The sequence below is a fragment of the Ctenopharyngodon idella genome, chromosome 8 (assembly GCF_019924925.1).
Source record: "Ctenopharyngodon idella isolate HZGC_01 chromosome 8, HZGC01, whole genome shotgun sequence".
In the NCBI taxonomy this organism is placed as follows: domain Eukaryota; kingdom Metazoa; phylum Chordata; class Actinopteri; order Cypriniformes; family Xenocyprididae; genus Ctenopharyngodon; species Ctenopharyngodon idella.
Genome location: NC_067227.1, coordinates 1,471,509 through 1,488,628, shown reverse-complemented (window position 1 = coordinate 1,488,628; position 17,120 = coordinate 1,471,509). Strand labels below are relative to the sequence as shown.

The following is a 17,120-nucleotide window of genomic DNA, read 5'->3' as shown; positions in this document are numbered from 1 at the left end:
TAATATGTCCCTCACTTTGCAAAAACCAAACAAAACACGCCCAGGGGGTGCATACACTGTGTGACTCTAACTCTGTTTAGGTTAGAGTACTGTGCACGCATTTAGAGTGAACACTCTCTCTGCGTTATTTACTCTATTAAAATGCTGTAAAAATGCCCCTGTGTGAGTAGTTGTCTTTTAGGCTCTATTGATATCATAGAATATAGTTAAGCAATCACACAAAGCGTACTGTTTTTTAGTTTTTTTTTTTTTCAAAATATCAGCACGACTGCAAATGCAATATTGATTTTATACAACAGTTTAATAAACAATGAAGGCACGGATTCACAGACAGGGCTTAGCCTAAGCCAGGATTAGGCCTTAGTTCAATTAGGGCATTTAAGTAGCTTTTATAAACGTACACTAGAAAAAAACATTACTGGTGTGCATCTTGAGACAAAACAATGGTATTGACATATTTTAAGATATGTCAGTTCAAGTTGCTTTCAGTTAAAAAAGCTCAAATATGCATTTTAGTCTAGGAGTAGCTTTAGCCTTGTCTGTGAAACTGGGGGTAAGTGACTTACATTTTAGACACAATATTGCCTGTTTTGCTCTGTTTTGCTTTATTTTGCATCTCTGAGCAACACACATGGGTGTTTCGTTACTGAACGTATCAGTCCATTTGAATGAATTGGTTGAATGAATGATTCAATGACTCACATTAACAAAGTCAAATGTTTCATTCCTGAAATGATCAGCCGTTTGAACACATCGGTTGAATTAATGATTGACTCATTAACAGTGACTTGCCGCCACCTACTGGCAGTTTTAGTTTTATCTTTAAAGTATCTTTTCAATTTTAAAATCATTTCATTTATCATCAATGGCGCTACCGAGCCATTTTGCCACACCTAATTCTGAAACCCATATCAGACGTAAATTTTCACCACTTCTGATGCGTGTGCAAAGTTTCATGAGTTTTTGAGCATGTTTAGGCCCTCAAAAAATGTGATTCATTTCAGAGAAGAAGATTAATTGGCTGAGCAATTACAATAGGGTCCTCACACCATCGGTGCTCGAGCCCTAATTACATGCACAACTCATGACTACAATGATTGGTCGATGTTGGTAATGTTAATCTTAACTATTTTGCACCAAAAACTGCTTTACTGAATGTATTGCTACATGCCCATTTCCTCTCTGACCACTGGTAATAAACTGGTGGTTTTTGCTACTGTACCTTTAAGACTTATGTATGTAAATGACCTCTGTTATGATTAGCCTCTTCAAAGAGCAATGAAAATCCTGTTTTCTAAGATGAATGTACACTACCATTCAAGTAAGATTTTTTGAATGTTTTTGAAAGACGTCTCTTCTGCTCATCAAGGCAGCATTTAATTGATCAAAAATACAGTAAAAACAGTAATATTGTGAAATATTATTACAATTTAAAAATAACTTTCTTTACTTGAATAAATTGTAAAATATAATTTATTCCTGAGATCAAAGATGAATTACTCCAGTCTTCAGTGTCACATGATCCTTCAGAAATCATTCTAATATGCTGATTTGCTGCTCAAGAAACTTCTCATCATCATCATGTTGAAAACAGTTGTGCTCTTAAATTATGTAAACCGTTGTACAGCATTTATTTGAAATGGAAATTATAACTCTTTACTGTCAGTAATATATGCATGTTCTAGAAAGAAATATAAGCTGCACTGGACACTGCTCTGGTGCATGATGTGCGTGACACTGACCACAGGCCCCTGCGGCCCGGCATCTCTGAAGCGATTGGACTCTTTGTGAAAGCTGTAGTTGGCTCCTGAGGCTTTAGCGACTTTCTGCATGATGGCGTCAGGCTCCACGTCCTCCTCCGCTCGTGCATTTATCGTCACATGAGCTCCCTGCAGAAACAGCGCCATCAGTTTAGTGCCACACACAAAACATGTTTTCAATACTTGTTTTAAACATGCATATGAAACCATCAAATGTAAGTGTCAAAATTCAGTCTGGTTTCAAATGAAACATGTCCACGCACACACTTGTCGGTGAATTTATTAGCAACTTTTTGCTGTGTGTAAGCTCTTACTGAACATAAACACAGCTAGCTTAGATAGACTATATTTTCCATGTTCTAAATGCATCTTATCCTGGGAGTTTATTTTAAAATTTCTTTTTTGACTTGGTAATTTTTTCATTAAAATGTCATAACTGGATATTCCATTGAAAACAACAGACTTCTCTAAATATCTGGTCCACTTAACGCCCGCCCCTTTCTTACAATAGAGCGGATTAGTGCCCGCCCACTTTTTCAGCAGCGTCGTTTCCAGAAGTGTATCATTTTATCCCATAGAGATTTAAAAAAAAAAATAAAAAAAAGTTAAAATGCATTATAAGTAATGAACCAAACCAACCAGCTACAAGGTGAATCACAATATTACAAAAAGACAAAGGTACTGAGACTGTGTAATTTAGTGAGGGAAAGAACTACAATCCCATGAAGCATTGCGATGACATGAATTTAAAACAATGGAGAAGTCAAAGTCATCATTCGAAAGATATCATTAAAAATCAGTTCCCCTAAGGAAACAAATATTTTTTACTTAATATGTGACTACTGCACTCTATTGACTGAAAGCCCGCTTTCAGATCTGCCTCCATTCAATCGACAGCCAATGGATAAAACCATGATGCCACTAAAACTGATGCATATGCCCCAAAAGTCAAGATATGGAGGCAAAAAAATGCCCCTGTATGAGTTCCTGTTTTTTATATTTATAACATATGACACCCACCCTCATGACAAACCTGTAAGACTTTCGTTCATCTTCAGAACACAAATGAAGATCTTTTGAGAGATTTCTGTCCCTCCATAGACAGCTACACAACTACCACTTTGACGCTTCAAAAAGTTCATAAAGAGATCGTAAAACTAATCCATATGAATTGCGCAGTTTAGTCCAAATTTTCTGAAGAGACTTGATTGCTTTATATGATGAACAGATTGAATTTAGGCTTTTATTCACATATAAACATTAATCAGAGAACATAAACAGAAGCTCAACCGAAACTGCTTGACGTGCAAAAATAAACCTAGCGGAAGCTCAAATGTGCAGCGTAACACACGAGAATGAACCTCATTAATTCTTGCAGAAGCTCAAATGTGCTGCATAACACAAGAATGAATCTTGTGTTACGCAAGCCTTGTGTTAATGTCAAGCATTACTGTCAAGAGAACATGCTTGAGCTTCCGTTTACCATAACTGATGTGAGCTGATGAATGTTTATATGTGAATAAAAGCATAAAATATCAATCTGTTCATCATATAAAGTGATCGAGTCTCTACAGAAAATTTGGACTAAACCGCTCAATTCATATGGGTTAGTTTTATGATCTCTTTATGAGGGACAGAAATCTCTCAGATTTCATCAAAAAGATCTTCATTTGTGTTACAAAGATGAACGAAAGTCTTATGGGTTTGGAACGACATGAAGGTGAGTTAAGGGCAGAAATTTCAATTTTGTGTGAACTAACACTTTAATCAATATCGCACAAGGAAGAGTGCCATTTTTTCACGAATATCAGCTTGACTGAAAATGTAATTTGGCTTTTGTACAACAGTTAAATAAACAAAGTTAATATTTAGTCATTTACATTTTAGACAAAATATTGTTAGTATTTTGCCAATGAAAATAGTTCCAAACAAATTACATTAGAACACATGTTTTAGCAGCAGACAGTGGTGTGCCATTACTGAATTAATCCACAGTTGAGTGAATTATTCAATGACCCATTTGTAAATACAGTCACTTGCTTCATTCCTGAAAGAATAAGCTGGTTGAATGAACGACTCAATGACTCACTCATTTAAACCTACTGGCAGTGTCCAATGCCACTTTAGATGTCGTTTCTGTACCACTTTTTGTTTATTCTAATTTAATTTGTTTGGTAAAAGCCCTATAGCAGTGGTCTCGAACTGCCGGCCCGCGGGCCATTTACGGCCCCACCTCCCCCTGGCCTGCAACTGATTTAAAAAATAAAACACAATCGGGCCCGCTAAATTATTATTATTGTTCTCTAGTTGCTATCTGTCTGATATGCAAAGAAAAGGTCGCCGTTCTAAGGGGCCATTCACATATCGCGTCACATAAGTGGCCGCACCGCTTTCTCCTTCTCCTTTCTCCACTTTCTCCTTCTTTCCAAAGCGCTTGCGCTCCTGTGGTGTCTGTAATTGCTATGCAACCATGAGCTGCGCTCTCCACAAAGTTTCAGCAAAAGAAAAATTGATTTCTAGTCTTTGCATTAGCTCTACTACTAGATATATTTATGGAGATGAGAAATAAAAAACCACCCTGTACAGCTATGATCAGCCGCTTGGCTGAGCTTTCGGTGTCGTTACGGAAAGGCCGAAGCTCATTGGTTGGTCCTTGTCACATGACCTGCGGTGCGCTTGCGGCATTCTGAAAAGTTGAGATGTTTTCATCTCGCCGCGGCATAGGCGCGCCTGGAAAAACATTGCCTAAATTACAGTAAAAGCACTTGTGCAAGTCGCAAGCGTCGATTTAAACCACCGAAACGCGTCCAATGCTACCAATAAACGTTACCGATGCTCAAACGTTACCGATGCCCAACGGCATCTTGGACAAATATGGCTCAGCTGTGAGAGCAGAAGCGCTGCCAGGTGTCTGGCAAGAAATAGAATAGTGTACAAATGTATTCAGGGATTGCATTTGTTCAGTACAGTATGTCACAATGATAGACACTGCTGTTTACATTTTTTTTTTTTTAAGTATGGCAAAAATATTTTAGTAATGAAATTTGAAGTAAATGAGAAATAACGCAAAGGAAAGTAATTTTTCAGAAATGTTGCGCTTTCGTGCGCTTGAATGTTAAAATGGCCCTCTTATGGAGGTGTCAATCACAACAACGGCCCCCAGCCAATTTGAGTTTGAGAGCCCTGCCCTATAGTGTATTATTACTGTACTTCAACTGATTAAATTTAAGAATTTGACATAAAAGATGACGCTTGCATTTAATAACAATAAAAAACCTGCCATTATAATGGTAAAAATGACCATAGAAATCAATTATACTGGGCAAAAAATGCCCTTGAAAAGGGAAAGTTAATTTCTGCTTTCAATTTTGAACTAGCCATGACACTTTTAGACGCAGTGAGAGCTTGTGGCCGGATGTTGTCAAGCTCTGAACAACTACCAACAAAGCCAAATCAAATGTGTCGCTCTAGATATAGCCCATGAGGTCATATCCTGTTGTGAGCCGCTTGCCTGTTAATTGCAGCATTGTGAGTTATTGTGGAAGTTTATCGATCATTAACTCAATCACACAACCAAACACACTACTCACTAGGAGTGTAACGGGTCAAATTCCTCACGGTTCAGTTTGTATATCACGGTTTTAGGGTCACAGTACAGTCGGTATGTGCTAGAAGTTCAGGAAAATAAAAGGACTACTGTCAAATAAAAATAAAGAAAATAAAAACAAATAATCAAACTACAAGCAATAGCGCAAATACAAAAGAGAAAAGATACAAATTAGATATGATTTTGAGGTTTTTCAAGTAGGTCTAACAGTAGTTTTCAGATACAGAAATTGAATATAATCAGAAATTGAAGTAATCAAATGTAAAATAACCCTACATAGTCTGTATAAATTAAATATAGATTAATCCTTATTAAAGTTACAAAAGTTATTCAGTCAAAAGCAGTGAGTGACTTTTTCTTTGTCTTTTGTTGTTAACACAGACATATAAAAACACAGACAGCAGCAGGTATATTAGGCTGCTGTCACTTTAAGACCGAATGCACTGATCCAGTATACTGATAGTGTTACACATGAGTTGCCTTTCTCCACTGTTTACGTTCACTTAAGGCATAACCAACTGTTTACTAGGATACTCGCCAAGACGGACATGTTGACATAATTTTGTGTGAATTTGTCCATTCAAGTGCAAGAAGAACTCAATTTAGTATTCGTAAGCTGTCTGAGACGTGGCTTTCTGTGTGCGCACTTCGGATATGTTAGCACAGAAAACTTATCACACAGTGCGCGTGAGTTCTTTCGCATCTTCTTGCACTTGAATGTTTAAATCGGCAAGGAGTAAAAAGGCACAAATGATAAACTTCAATGTTAGCTGTTTCAGTCTCACCTGTGCTCGGCTCTATCAACACGTGGTGGTGACGCGTAAATGACGGTACTTGCATCAAACAAATTTTGTTTGAAAAAAAGAGTGACTGTTTTGTCTGTGTTTTTTGACTTTCGCTGTTGTAACGTATTGGGAAGCCAGAATGTTCTCAGACAGGAGATTTATATGATGCAGGCGGCTTGTCTCCTTTGCTCGCCATGCTGAAATGCAACGCACCAACACATGAGGAACTGTGATGTCAGCAACAGATTCACATACTAACAGTTGATAAGACAGCTACTCTCATGTGAAACGCATGCGGAGCATATCCATCGACAGAAACATATGCATCGTCGGATTTGAGATTAACCGCGGTGCAAACCTGTGCTGAACCGTGGGTGGAGAAAATGTTTTTTTTTTTTTTTTTACAGTTACACCCCTACTGTTTCACAATACCCACACACTGAAAAGAATAACAAAATAGCCAAGTTACCTTAAGGAAGTTAGCCATAGAGCTCACATGGTTCGCACACTGGCCTTTTCTGGCATCTTTCACGCCCTCACCAGTCTGAAAAACAATGAAACAAAAAAGAAATGTCAAAAACTTGGACAAAACATGGTTGCAAACATGCATATTAGGAGTGGCTGATGACCAAAATATAATGTAAATTTACATTACGGTTATGGCATACATCACAATTTTATTTTTTGCAGAAAACAGTTTATATATCAATCAGCCAAGTGACAATGCCTATTTTAAGATAATCCAGTGAATAAATAAAATATGCCATCAAACTGTCCAGTTCAGATGAATTTTTGTATTGGATTTGGTGAACAGGAGATAAACTGATTCATAAATACATTTGACAGAGGTACTTTACTGTGACAGTTGGGTCAGCTATCTCAAGGGCATCTTTGCGGTTACATGCAGTCAAGAAACCAAAATCAATGTGACGAGTTACAGAAGGAACGAAACTCACCCAGTTGATGAGGACGTATTTGGGAAGGCCAGAGTTGGGGTCTTGAACTCGGCAAAAAGCGTACATCACCTTTCCACTGTTCAGCTCCTCAACCAACTCCTCCAGACCACCATCTGAAAATCACGAAGATCTGGTGTAGAATCTTGTATTTTAAATAATACGATATAAAATAATAAATATGACTCTGGATGAGCCAGTTCCTTTTGCATTTGCGTCCATTTTGACCCACCTATCAGCTGAGGCTTTACATGTGATGTTATGTAGACTTTTGTAAAATAAATTTAGCCTCTTTCCCATATCTCACACAGACTTTTGGGAATTAATTTTGTTGATTACCATGAATATGCACGCCTATTGATGAACCATTGCAACATTAGAAATGTATCTTTTTCATCTGAAAAGTGATTATTTATGCATGTAAAATGAATACATTTTGTTCTTAAACATTCAAGAGTAATATTAATGTTGTTTTTAAGTTGTTTTGTAAGACATTTTTAGACGTTTCGTAAATTTGGACTGTTTTTGAGCTGTCATAAGTTTAAAGGAATTTTATTAAATCCATTAATTTCAATGGAGTTGCATTAAAATTGTTCTTATAAATTTCATATAATGATATACTATATACATTCAAATTAAATTTCTCATGAATATTGAACAAAAATATTTCTTGTATCAATAGAGAGATTGATGCAAAGAGATAAATATAGTAATAACATGTTAAAAACTGACATTTTTGTTACTCATCTGTTGCAATATGGTTTTAGCTTAAAAATATTCAGGGCCAGTTAAAAACCAGTGCCCTTTAGTCAGGTCAGGGTTTCCCAAACTGGGATTTGTGACAAAATATCTAAAAATAAAATCTTACTTAAAAAAAAGCACTGTATTTGTTCATCTACATGTCCATTAACATGCAAATGTGTTGTTAATATTGAATAAGTTAATTTCACATCAAAGGGCTTACAAAAATATTAATCGGTTAAAAAAATATTTTGATTAAAGATTCTCATTTTTTAATGATCATTGGAGTCTTTTATCATATTACTGTTTCAGTTGTTTTATAGACGCACACAATAACAAGCTATTACCACATAACAACACCCTTTTATCATAGTTAAAATCTATGTTTATTCACAGTAGACCTTCTCCATTTCCTTCAGAAATGTAGGAAGAATCTTCTGATAAATCTTGGCCTGTCCTTGACAGTCTGTCGGTTCAGTGCACCGCTGATGTAATTAATTCAAAGAACACACTGTACAGTGCAAAACAACCTCAGCAAGCTAAAGATGGCCTTAGGCTGATACTGTTTGCTTTAAACACTGTTTTAAAGCCTACATACCACATGATTCTAGTGTGAATGACTGTAATTCACTAATTGTCTCCACACTATAATGGCGGAAGAAAACCCACCTCCTTTCTCTGCCAGCCTGATGTCATTGGTGTTGCCCTCATAGGTGAAGAGAGCCCTGCAAGACACAAGTGTAAAGACAATGCATTACATAAAGACCCCGATATAACTGGTGACGTCATTTTGAACAAAATCAGGCCAAAATGAAGTTTGTTTCAGGAATTCAAAACAGCTTGCCAAAGTGAAATGTCCGGAAAAGTTCATTCCAACTGGTAAACACATTCAAACTACCACTGGTCTGTGGTGATGACGTAATAGGTGGGTGTGGCTCTGAGGCTCCACCTTCTTTGAGTTGTAAATCTTCTCCTGTTCATTTCTTCTGTTCAGTCCGTCGAGGTCAGATGTCTTTTGTTGGAAAAGATGTTAATAAATGCTTCTCATGTCTGGAAAGATGTCTGACGCGTGTTGCTTTTTCAAATGTACATTATAAGCGACTCAAACTCGCAGTGCTTTCAGATGGATTAGCATTTGGAGCCATACTTTGACAAGCTGCGCATAAAAAAAACAAAAACAAAAAAACAAATCCCAGCTTTTGCGATTTCATAATTGCACTAAGAATTGCCTTTAAGCGCGATTTAAATGTTATTTTTCGTACTGAGCGATACATCGTATAACCCTACTTTTAAGTTTTTTAAATAGACCATAAAATAACTGTCAAACTTTAACAAAATGAAGTAGTCAAAGCACTGCTAACTAATATAGATCGATAACTAGACAACAGCAAATGGAGAGAAATTTCAAATTAATGTAAAAGAGCTTTAAAGTCAACATGAAACGCTGTTCACAAGTGATTTTACTTCCATAATCTGATGCATTCCCAAGTAATTTTATGAAAAATAATGCGAGTTGAGTCTTTTTATAAATCGGGATTTGATTGGATCGTGAAAAGCGGGCATAACGTATCAGAATGGAGCCAGGTGATTGGAGGGGAGGGATTAAGAAGTAAGAGGAGTTTGTGACGTCAGCCAGAAAAGAAAGTCACTTCAGAGGCAGCTCAACTTATTACATTTTGATATTTTGATTTACATTCAATGCATTATCCAAAGCAATTTACACTGCATTGAAGGTATACATTTTCTTTAATCCGTTCTTGCATTCCCTGGGAATTGAACCCATGACCTTAGCGTCATGCTGTATTATTTGATCTACAGGAAAGCGTGCAAATAATTACATTAAAGAGACGAAGACCAGGGGCCTGGGGCCGTATTACTGAAACAACATAAATCAGACTCCTCTCTTATCTTTTTGGTGATATTGAAATATTGAACTTCTCAGATTGTAGGGATAGTTTATGAAAAAATGTAAGGTTTGGAACAACACGAGGGTGAGAAAATGATGACAGAACTTTTATTTTTGGGTGAACTGTCCCTTTAACTTAAGACCTAAAAAGGAAAGATTAAAAGTAGGGTGTTGACCAGAATTATTATAGTTAAACTAAAACCATAGAAAAAAAATTGTAACTAAACTAAACTACTAGCCTAATTCATATAAATTTTAAATATTGTTGAAGACAGTCAGTAATAAAATGAGAACAAATAATCAAATTACGAGCAATAGCACAAATAAATACAACAGAACAAACACATACAAATGAAAAAAACAGTTGTTTTTCATGTAGGTCTAAACTAGATTTTCAGGTACAGAAATAGTATTTCAGTACCTGAAAATAGTATACTTTTTGTATAACAAAAAGTTATTTAGTCAAGAGCATTGAGCGACATTTTTTTTCTGTCTTTTGTTTGAACAACATTAAAAACAGTGCATGAATCCAATATACTGTTACACATGCATTTTATTTCTCACATTGATTTACGTTCACTTAAGTAACAGAGCTGGGACAATAAATCGAGAAATGATTCTGAATCGATTCCGAATGCATCGCGATTCTCTCCCGAATCGCTTAGTTTTCAACAGAAGATGGCACTGCGTACTTTAGAAACAGACGTACTCTGCTTGCTTCCAGCTCCTTACACACACCACTTGAACCTTTTATAAAATAATCATTCATAAAGTTCGAAAAGGAGTGAATTACAAGGGTGTTTGCAGTGGGCTGTTTACATTAATCCTGCATCATAAAAGCATTCTGAGGTGCAAATACATTCTCAGACTGCATCTCAATGTGCATACTGTCCATCCTAAATAGTATGTGACGTTAGTAATATTCACTACTATTTAGGGTGGATAGTACGCACATGGGATGCAGGGTCAGACTCAGCCAAACGCACGAGCGCTCTTCTTTGTGAGCATTTGAGCGAGCGGTTAAAAACTAGCCTAGATCGCCATCTGCTGTTAAAACTAAGCTCAGAATCTATTCAAGGGAGAATCGTGATGCATTCGGAAAATCTCAGAATCGATCCATGAATCGAGATGAATCGATTTATTTGTCCCAGCCCTATTAGGTAATAACCAACTATGTTTACAATGAAACTCGATAAGACGGGCATTTTGACATCATTTTGTGTGAATATGTCCGTTCAAGCTCAGGAAGATGTGAAAGAGTATTTACGCCGTTCTGGGTGTGCGCTTTACATGTGTGTTGCTGCACACACAAAACTAAGATCTAATTCGCATCTAATTGTGCTTGAATATTTAAGTTGGCCAGGCTTATATAACAGTTTGTTGACTGATATTAGCTGAATGCAAAAGAAAAAGCACCATGCCACAAACAGGCCTTTAAACACCTCTCTGAATGTTTATAACATGAAGAAGGTTTTAAAGCGGCACTTTGTGTGTTTGAAATCACTTTTGAATCTCATTCTAAACAAAGACATTTGTACAGAAAGGAAGCTGTGTCAACTTCCTCTTTGAAACACAGAGCTCAAGTCAACTCAACTCTCTTGACTGTCAGAAACAGGAAGTGTTATAATGAGGAATAAGAACTGCAGCAGTCTTATTTCTAGAAGATCTCACAGATCATCCTGTGACATTCATGCTCTGTTGTGGTTTGAGATGGAAATGAAAGTGGCAATTGTTAAGACACAGCTGCTTCTTTAATAGGCGATGTTGAGTCGCTGACTCTGTTGATTTTGTGACAATTTGTCTATCAAAAACACCCTGACCTCTTTAACAGCAAACATATGCCAGCAAATTCCTTCCCCAGAGCAGCAGCAAATCATAAACTCCTCCATCTGCGTATATAAACCGCTCTCAAATAGTGTTTGACTGGCCATTACCAATCTCATATAGATCGTTTATGATACAATGAGGTTATTCAATAATCTGAGTGGAAATGCTACTACAGTAGCCTACATTATCAGGACAACAGAGATAGATTTGATGATCATGTGTTATCCAGCATGATTTGAGAAACAAAGAAGTTTTTTAATTCATAACTTTATTTTTTTATAAAGCCTTGTTTATTTATGGGATTACATGGGATTTTAAAGTCTACATTTTGGACCCAGCTGGAGATAGATTAATACAATTTGCTGACAGAAAAATAGATTAAAAATAGATAACATTTCTATTTACTAGCCACACAGACACAATATCAACCAAATTGTGTCTGAGTGCCCAAATATCAACCAATTAATTGCCCTGGTCTATGTTTGTTTAAGGTGGCAAAAAAGTACAAACCACCATAAAATTGAAGTGACAGAAAGTGGCTTTTAAATGCGAAACTACAACAATAACCACCATTCAAAATTTGGGGTCAGTAAGATTTTTTTAATGTTTTTGAAGAAGTCTCTTCTGCTGCATTTATTTGATCAATACAGTAAAAATTGCTAAATATTTTTACAATTTAAAAAAACTGAATATATTTTAAAATATATTTTATTCCTGTGATCAAAGCTGAATTTTCAGCATCATTACTCCAGTCTTCAGTGTCACATGATCCTTCAGAAATCATTCTAATATGATGATTTGATGCTCAAGAAACATTTATTATTATTATCAATGTTGAAAACAGCTGCTTAATTACATTTTTTTCAGGTTATTTATTTGAAATATAAACTAAAAAAGAATCGTTGGTTTAACTTAAAGTAAGTTACCTGGGTGCCTTAAAATTTTGAGTTCACTGAAATTAAAAATTTGAGTTAATACAATGAAGGTGATCGATTAAATCAACAGAAACTCAAACTATTATGTTATCTGAACCACATTAATTATCTAAGTTGACTTGACAAAAGAAAAATGTTCACTGATTAGTAAAAGTATTAATTCCTTTAAAAAAAGAAAAGAAAAAGATCTAAGACCCCAAACTTTTGAACGGTAGTGTACATGTTATTTTTACCCGTTTGCAAAACTCGAGTGTCTGTAATTGTGTAAATTTTTCCAAATTATGTCAGATCTCTGGGTAGGACGATGAGTGTAATTAATGTAGGTCATTTATAATCACTCTTAATTTCTATAACATTCATGACCCAACCCATCTCCCCCTCATTTTCACTTCTTGAAAATGAAACTCACTTACACTTGAAAGCAGAAAACTACAGGACTTTGGTCTGATTGAAACCTGTCAAACATTAATATTGTTTCCGTATGACGGGAAAGTCTGTATAACAATAGTGGAAGGAAGTGTCTTACTGATCTCTGTACAGTTTACCTTGACACTTCTGCATTACCATTCTGGCTAAAAAGAGCAAATGTGAATCTTGCATGTAAACCAGAGTCACAAATAGTGGGCAGGGAGTTGCCAACCCAGCAGCCATATATGGACAAATATTACAGGAAAATAAGGAGGTGGGAGTGGTTCAAGATAAGTGCACTTCTTAAAGCCCATGTTATCAAAAGTTAGGATGCTTCTGAACTCATCAGATCAACTGATCTCATATGTGGAAGCATGCAAAGCAGGTCAAAGCATGTGCATAATTTAACAAGAACTTTCTTTCATGTTGCTGGCCTGAAAGCAACACTGGGAGGAAATCATTTCTGGATGATTCAGTGTGTTTTGTGCATGAGGTGTGAATGCTTGATGGGCACAGGAATAAAGTGCAGTGATCTCGCTAACATCATAAACGGTCATTGTATTGATCAAAAATTAGATTTATGTGATGATAAACACAAACAGGGCGCTTAAGAAGCCAAAGCAGCAGCTAACAAGCTAAACATGAGGATGTCAGTGAGTGTAACAGAGACACAACCCTTGTTGAGACGCTACTCACCAGTTAGTCCCTGACTTCTCATCCACCACCTCGTTATAAGCCGCGGTTAGGGCTGGGCCGTTTTTGCTCAGGTTCACAGCCATGATTGTGTAATCTGTGGGGTTTTGACCGTCCGACTCCGGGGACAGACGTTGCAGTGAACTCCAGGGGTAGATGGGGATCTCTCGGCTTTACGCAGACAGGAAACGCGCAGCGCCACATCACGTAGCACTCACTCCTCCCTGCAGCGACGTTACGAACCCTACTACGGTGAAGGCAGAGCTCATGAATATTAATTACGCAAAGTGAGGTTCGTCCAATAAGCCTTCCTGATTTGCTGCAGCGCTGACGCTGGTATGTAGGCGAACGTCGGCTGGCGAATGATGACTCGCCTTATTATAAATATTATGAATTAGGTTATGCGACTTCTGAAGGTTTCCAGGCAACGTTAAAATTACACATGCCAAGCCTTCGTCGTAGTAGGACTTTTAAAATGATTAAGAACCAAGCGGCAACGACATCTGCTGGCTAGAGATGAAAGTGGCACGAGGATGTGGTTACCGTTACCTTTCTTTCCCCTGGTTTCACAGACAGGGCTTAGAATAAAGGGTTAGTTCACCCAAAAATGAACATTTCTGTCATTAATTACTCATCCTCATGTCGTTCCACACCTGTAAGACCTTCTTCAGAACACAAATTAAGATATTTTTGATGAAATCTGAGAGGTTTTTTTTTTTTTTTTTTTTATCTCCCATAAAAGCAACGCAATTACCATCATTCAAGGTCCAGAAAGGAATTAAAGACATCGTTAAAATAGTCCACGTGACTGCAGTGGTTCAAATTTAATTTATATGAAGTGACTAGAATACTTTTTGTATGCAAAAACAAAACAAAAATAACGACTTTATTCAACAATTTCTTCTCTACCCTGTCAGTCTTCTACGCAGTTGATGCAGTGCACGCAGTCAAAGAATATACACTGACAAGAAGCGACACTCAACAGAACGTTCAATTGAAACACCGGCGCCCAGCAGCAGCCGTGTTTCCGCCATTTTGGGGTGAAAGCGAGTCGGCAGTCCACTAGTTTCTATGGCAATATCAGCTGCTTTGTTAAAAAAAACATACATTAAAGCTGAAATCCAACCTGATTGATGACAACACAGAATAAAATACTATCACTACTGATCATCAAATCCTTTTTACAGTTTATTTTACACACTTTGTGTTTAAGTCTTCCACTTTTTTCACAAAACCTTTGCTCTCTAGAAACCCAGTCAGTTTGGGTTAAAATTCTTTAAAAGGCTTATAAACACTGAATTATTACCAACATATGAAATGAAATTAAGGACATGCATCAGAAAAATTGGGAATGTTGGACAATAAATATATGAATATAACAGCTTGATTTTGCAGTGTTGTCTAATGTCCGTTAAAGCAAAAGTGTTATAAGATCATTATGTTTGTAGCGTGATCCATTAAAACATACAATATATATTTCAATTCAGACCTAGATATTGTGACTATTACTCCACTAGGTCTGAAATATATTGTTCGCTGCAAACATGATGATCTTAAATTTATTAATTTACTATTAATAAATGTATAAAGTTGCATAAAATGGAAATACTCAATAAAGTAGGCTAACTGTTACCTCAGATGGATGAATGGTTGGATTCCACAACTGATAAAATAAAACATATATAAGACAATACATTTACTGTGGGAGCCATACAATTTACTGCTGACTTAATTAAAAAAATTGTTCTATTGCGCTTCTGATTTGGCAGTGAAATTCGCCGATTTTGGGTGCTTAAGATGTGAAGGATTCTATGGTCCAGTTAGTATTTTCACCCCATAATGGCGGTCGCGCTACCGGAGCGCCATCTAGTGGCTGTTACCCAAAACATACTCCACATTGCTCCAGGGGGGTTAACAAAGCCTTCTGAAGTGTTTGTTTAAAAAAAAAAAAAAAAAAAAAATCCATATTTAACTAGTTATAAAGTAAAATAACTAGCTTCCGCCAGGCCGCCTTCCGTAATCAACTTAGGAAGAAAGTGTAACGCCTCTCGCAGTTCAAAACGCTAACACTACGTCCTGCGCCTTCCCTATTCAACTTATGAAACAAGCGTAACTGACGTCGCGTTATTCCGAAGTTGAATACGGAAGGCGGTCTGGCGGAAGCTAGATATTTTACTTTATAACTTGTTAAATATAGATATTTTTCTTACACAAACGCATCGCTTCACTTCAGACGGCCTTTATTAACCCCTGGAGCCGCGTGGAGTACGTTTATGATGGATGGATGTGGATGGAGACACTTTCTTCACTGCCATTATAAAGCTTGGATCCATCAGGATATTTATTAATATAACTTAATAATTGTGTTCATCAGAAAGAAGAAAGTCATATACACCTAGAATGGCTTGAGGGTGAGTAAAGCTTGGGATAATTTTCATTTTAAAGTGAACTAATCCCTTTTAAAGGGTTAGTTCACTCAAAAATTAAATTTCTGTCATTAATTACTCACCCTCATGTTGTTCCACACCTGTAAGACTTTCGTTCCTCTTCAGAACACAAATGAAGATTTTTTTTTTAATGAAATCTGAGACATAATTTACCACTTTATTCACAAAATATTAATCTCCAATGCACATTCATGAGAGCACCATGACACATGCGTGTTGTATTGACGTGAGAGCAGATGTTACTTGAACGCGCGTTGGAGGTTAATATTTTGCAAATAAAGTGGTAAATTGTTTTTTTGCACAAACAAAGCACTCGTGTCACTTCATAAAAACCACCGGAGTCACATGGATTACTTTAATGACTTTGCTGGGGCTTGAAAGTGGTAGTTGTGTAGACTGTCAATGGAGGGACAGAAAGCTCTCAGATTTTATCAAAACGATCTTCATCTGTGCTCCAAAGGAAGAATGAAGGTCTTACAGGTTTGGAACGACATGAGGGTGAGTAAATAATGACATAATTTTCATTTTTAAGTGAACTAACCCTTACTAAGGATTAGGCCTTAGTTCAATTAGGACATTTAAGTAGCTTTTATAAACATGCCTTAGAAACAAAAACTACTGGTGTGCATCTTGAGACAAAGCAATGGCACTTACATATTTTAAGATAGGCCTATATCAGTGCAAGTTGGTTTTGGTTAAAACAGCTCAAACATGCATTTTAGTCTGGGACTAGGCTTAAACCTTGAATTCTTGGGGGAAATTGTCATGACAAAAATGTCACATTGATACAAATGTTACATGTCTCAGCACAAGCTTACTTTTCTGTTATGCAAAATAATACAATTTATTAGTAGTAGTATATTGTAATTCTCTTTTCTTTTGATCTTAAAGGGGACCTTTCACAAGATGTAATATAAGTCTTTGGTGTTCCCAGAATGTGTCTGTGAAGTTTCAGCTCAAAATACCCCACAGATCATTCATTATAGCTTGTCAAATTTGCCCCTATTTGGGTGTGAGCAAAAACACGCCGTTTTTGTGTGTCCCTTTAAATGCAAATG

The 17,120-nt window shown here is 36.6% G+C and overlaps 1 protein-coding gene across 7 annotated transcripts in view; it reads right to left on the bottom strand.

Moving 5' to 3' along the window:
• The window catches only part of dbnlb (drebrin-like b), a 29,191-nt gene extending 15,332 nt beyond the window's left edge, over window positions 1-13,859 (bottom strand). For 5 of the 7 annotated variants that reach the window (XM_051902293.1, XM_051902294.1, XM_051902296.1 and 2 more), the window contains exons 1-5: window positions 13,619-13,858; window positions 8,516-8,571; window positions 7,109-7,221; window positions 6,622-6,696; window positions 1,743-1,889 (exon numbers count right to left, since the gene is read on the bottom strand). In XM_051902293.1, the coding sequence (XP_051758253.1) occupies window positions 1,743-1,889; window positions 6,622-6,696; window positions 7,109-7,221; window positions 8,516-8,571; window positions 13,619-13,701 (474 nt within the window). In that variant the 5' untranslated portion in view covers window positions 13,702-13,858. Of the gene's footprint in view, window positions 1-1,742; window positions 1,890-6,621; window positions 6,697-7,108; window positions 7,222-8,515; window positions 8,572-13,618 lie in introns of all 7 variants that reach the window. The other 2 variants (XM_051902295.1, XM_051902299.1) reach the window with 1 other exon arrangement.
• Window positions 13,860-17,120: the final 3,261 nt, after the last annotated feature.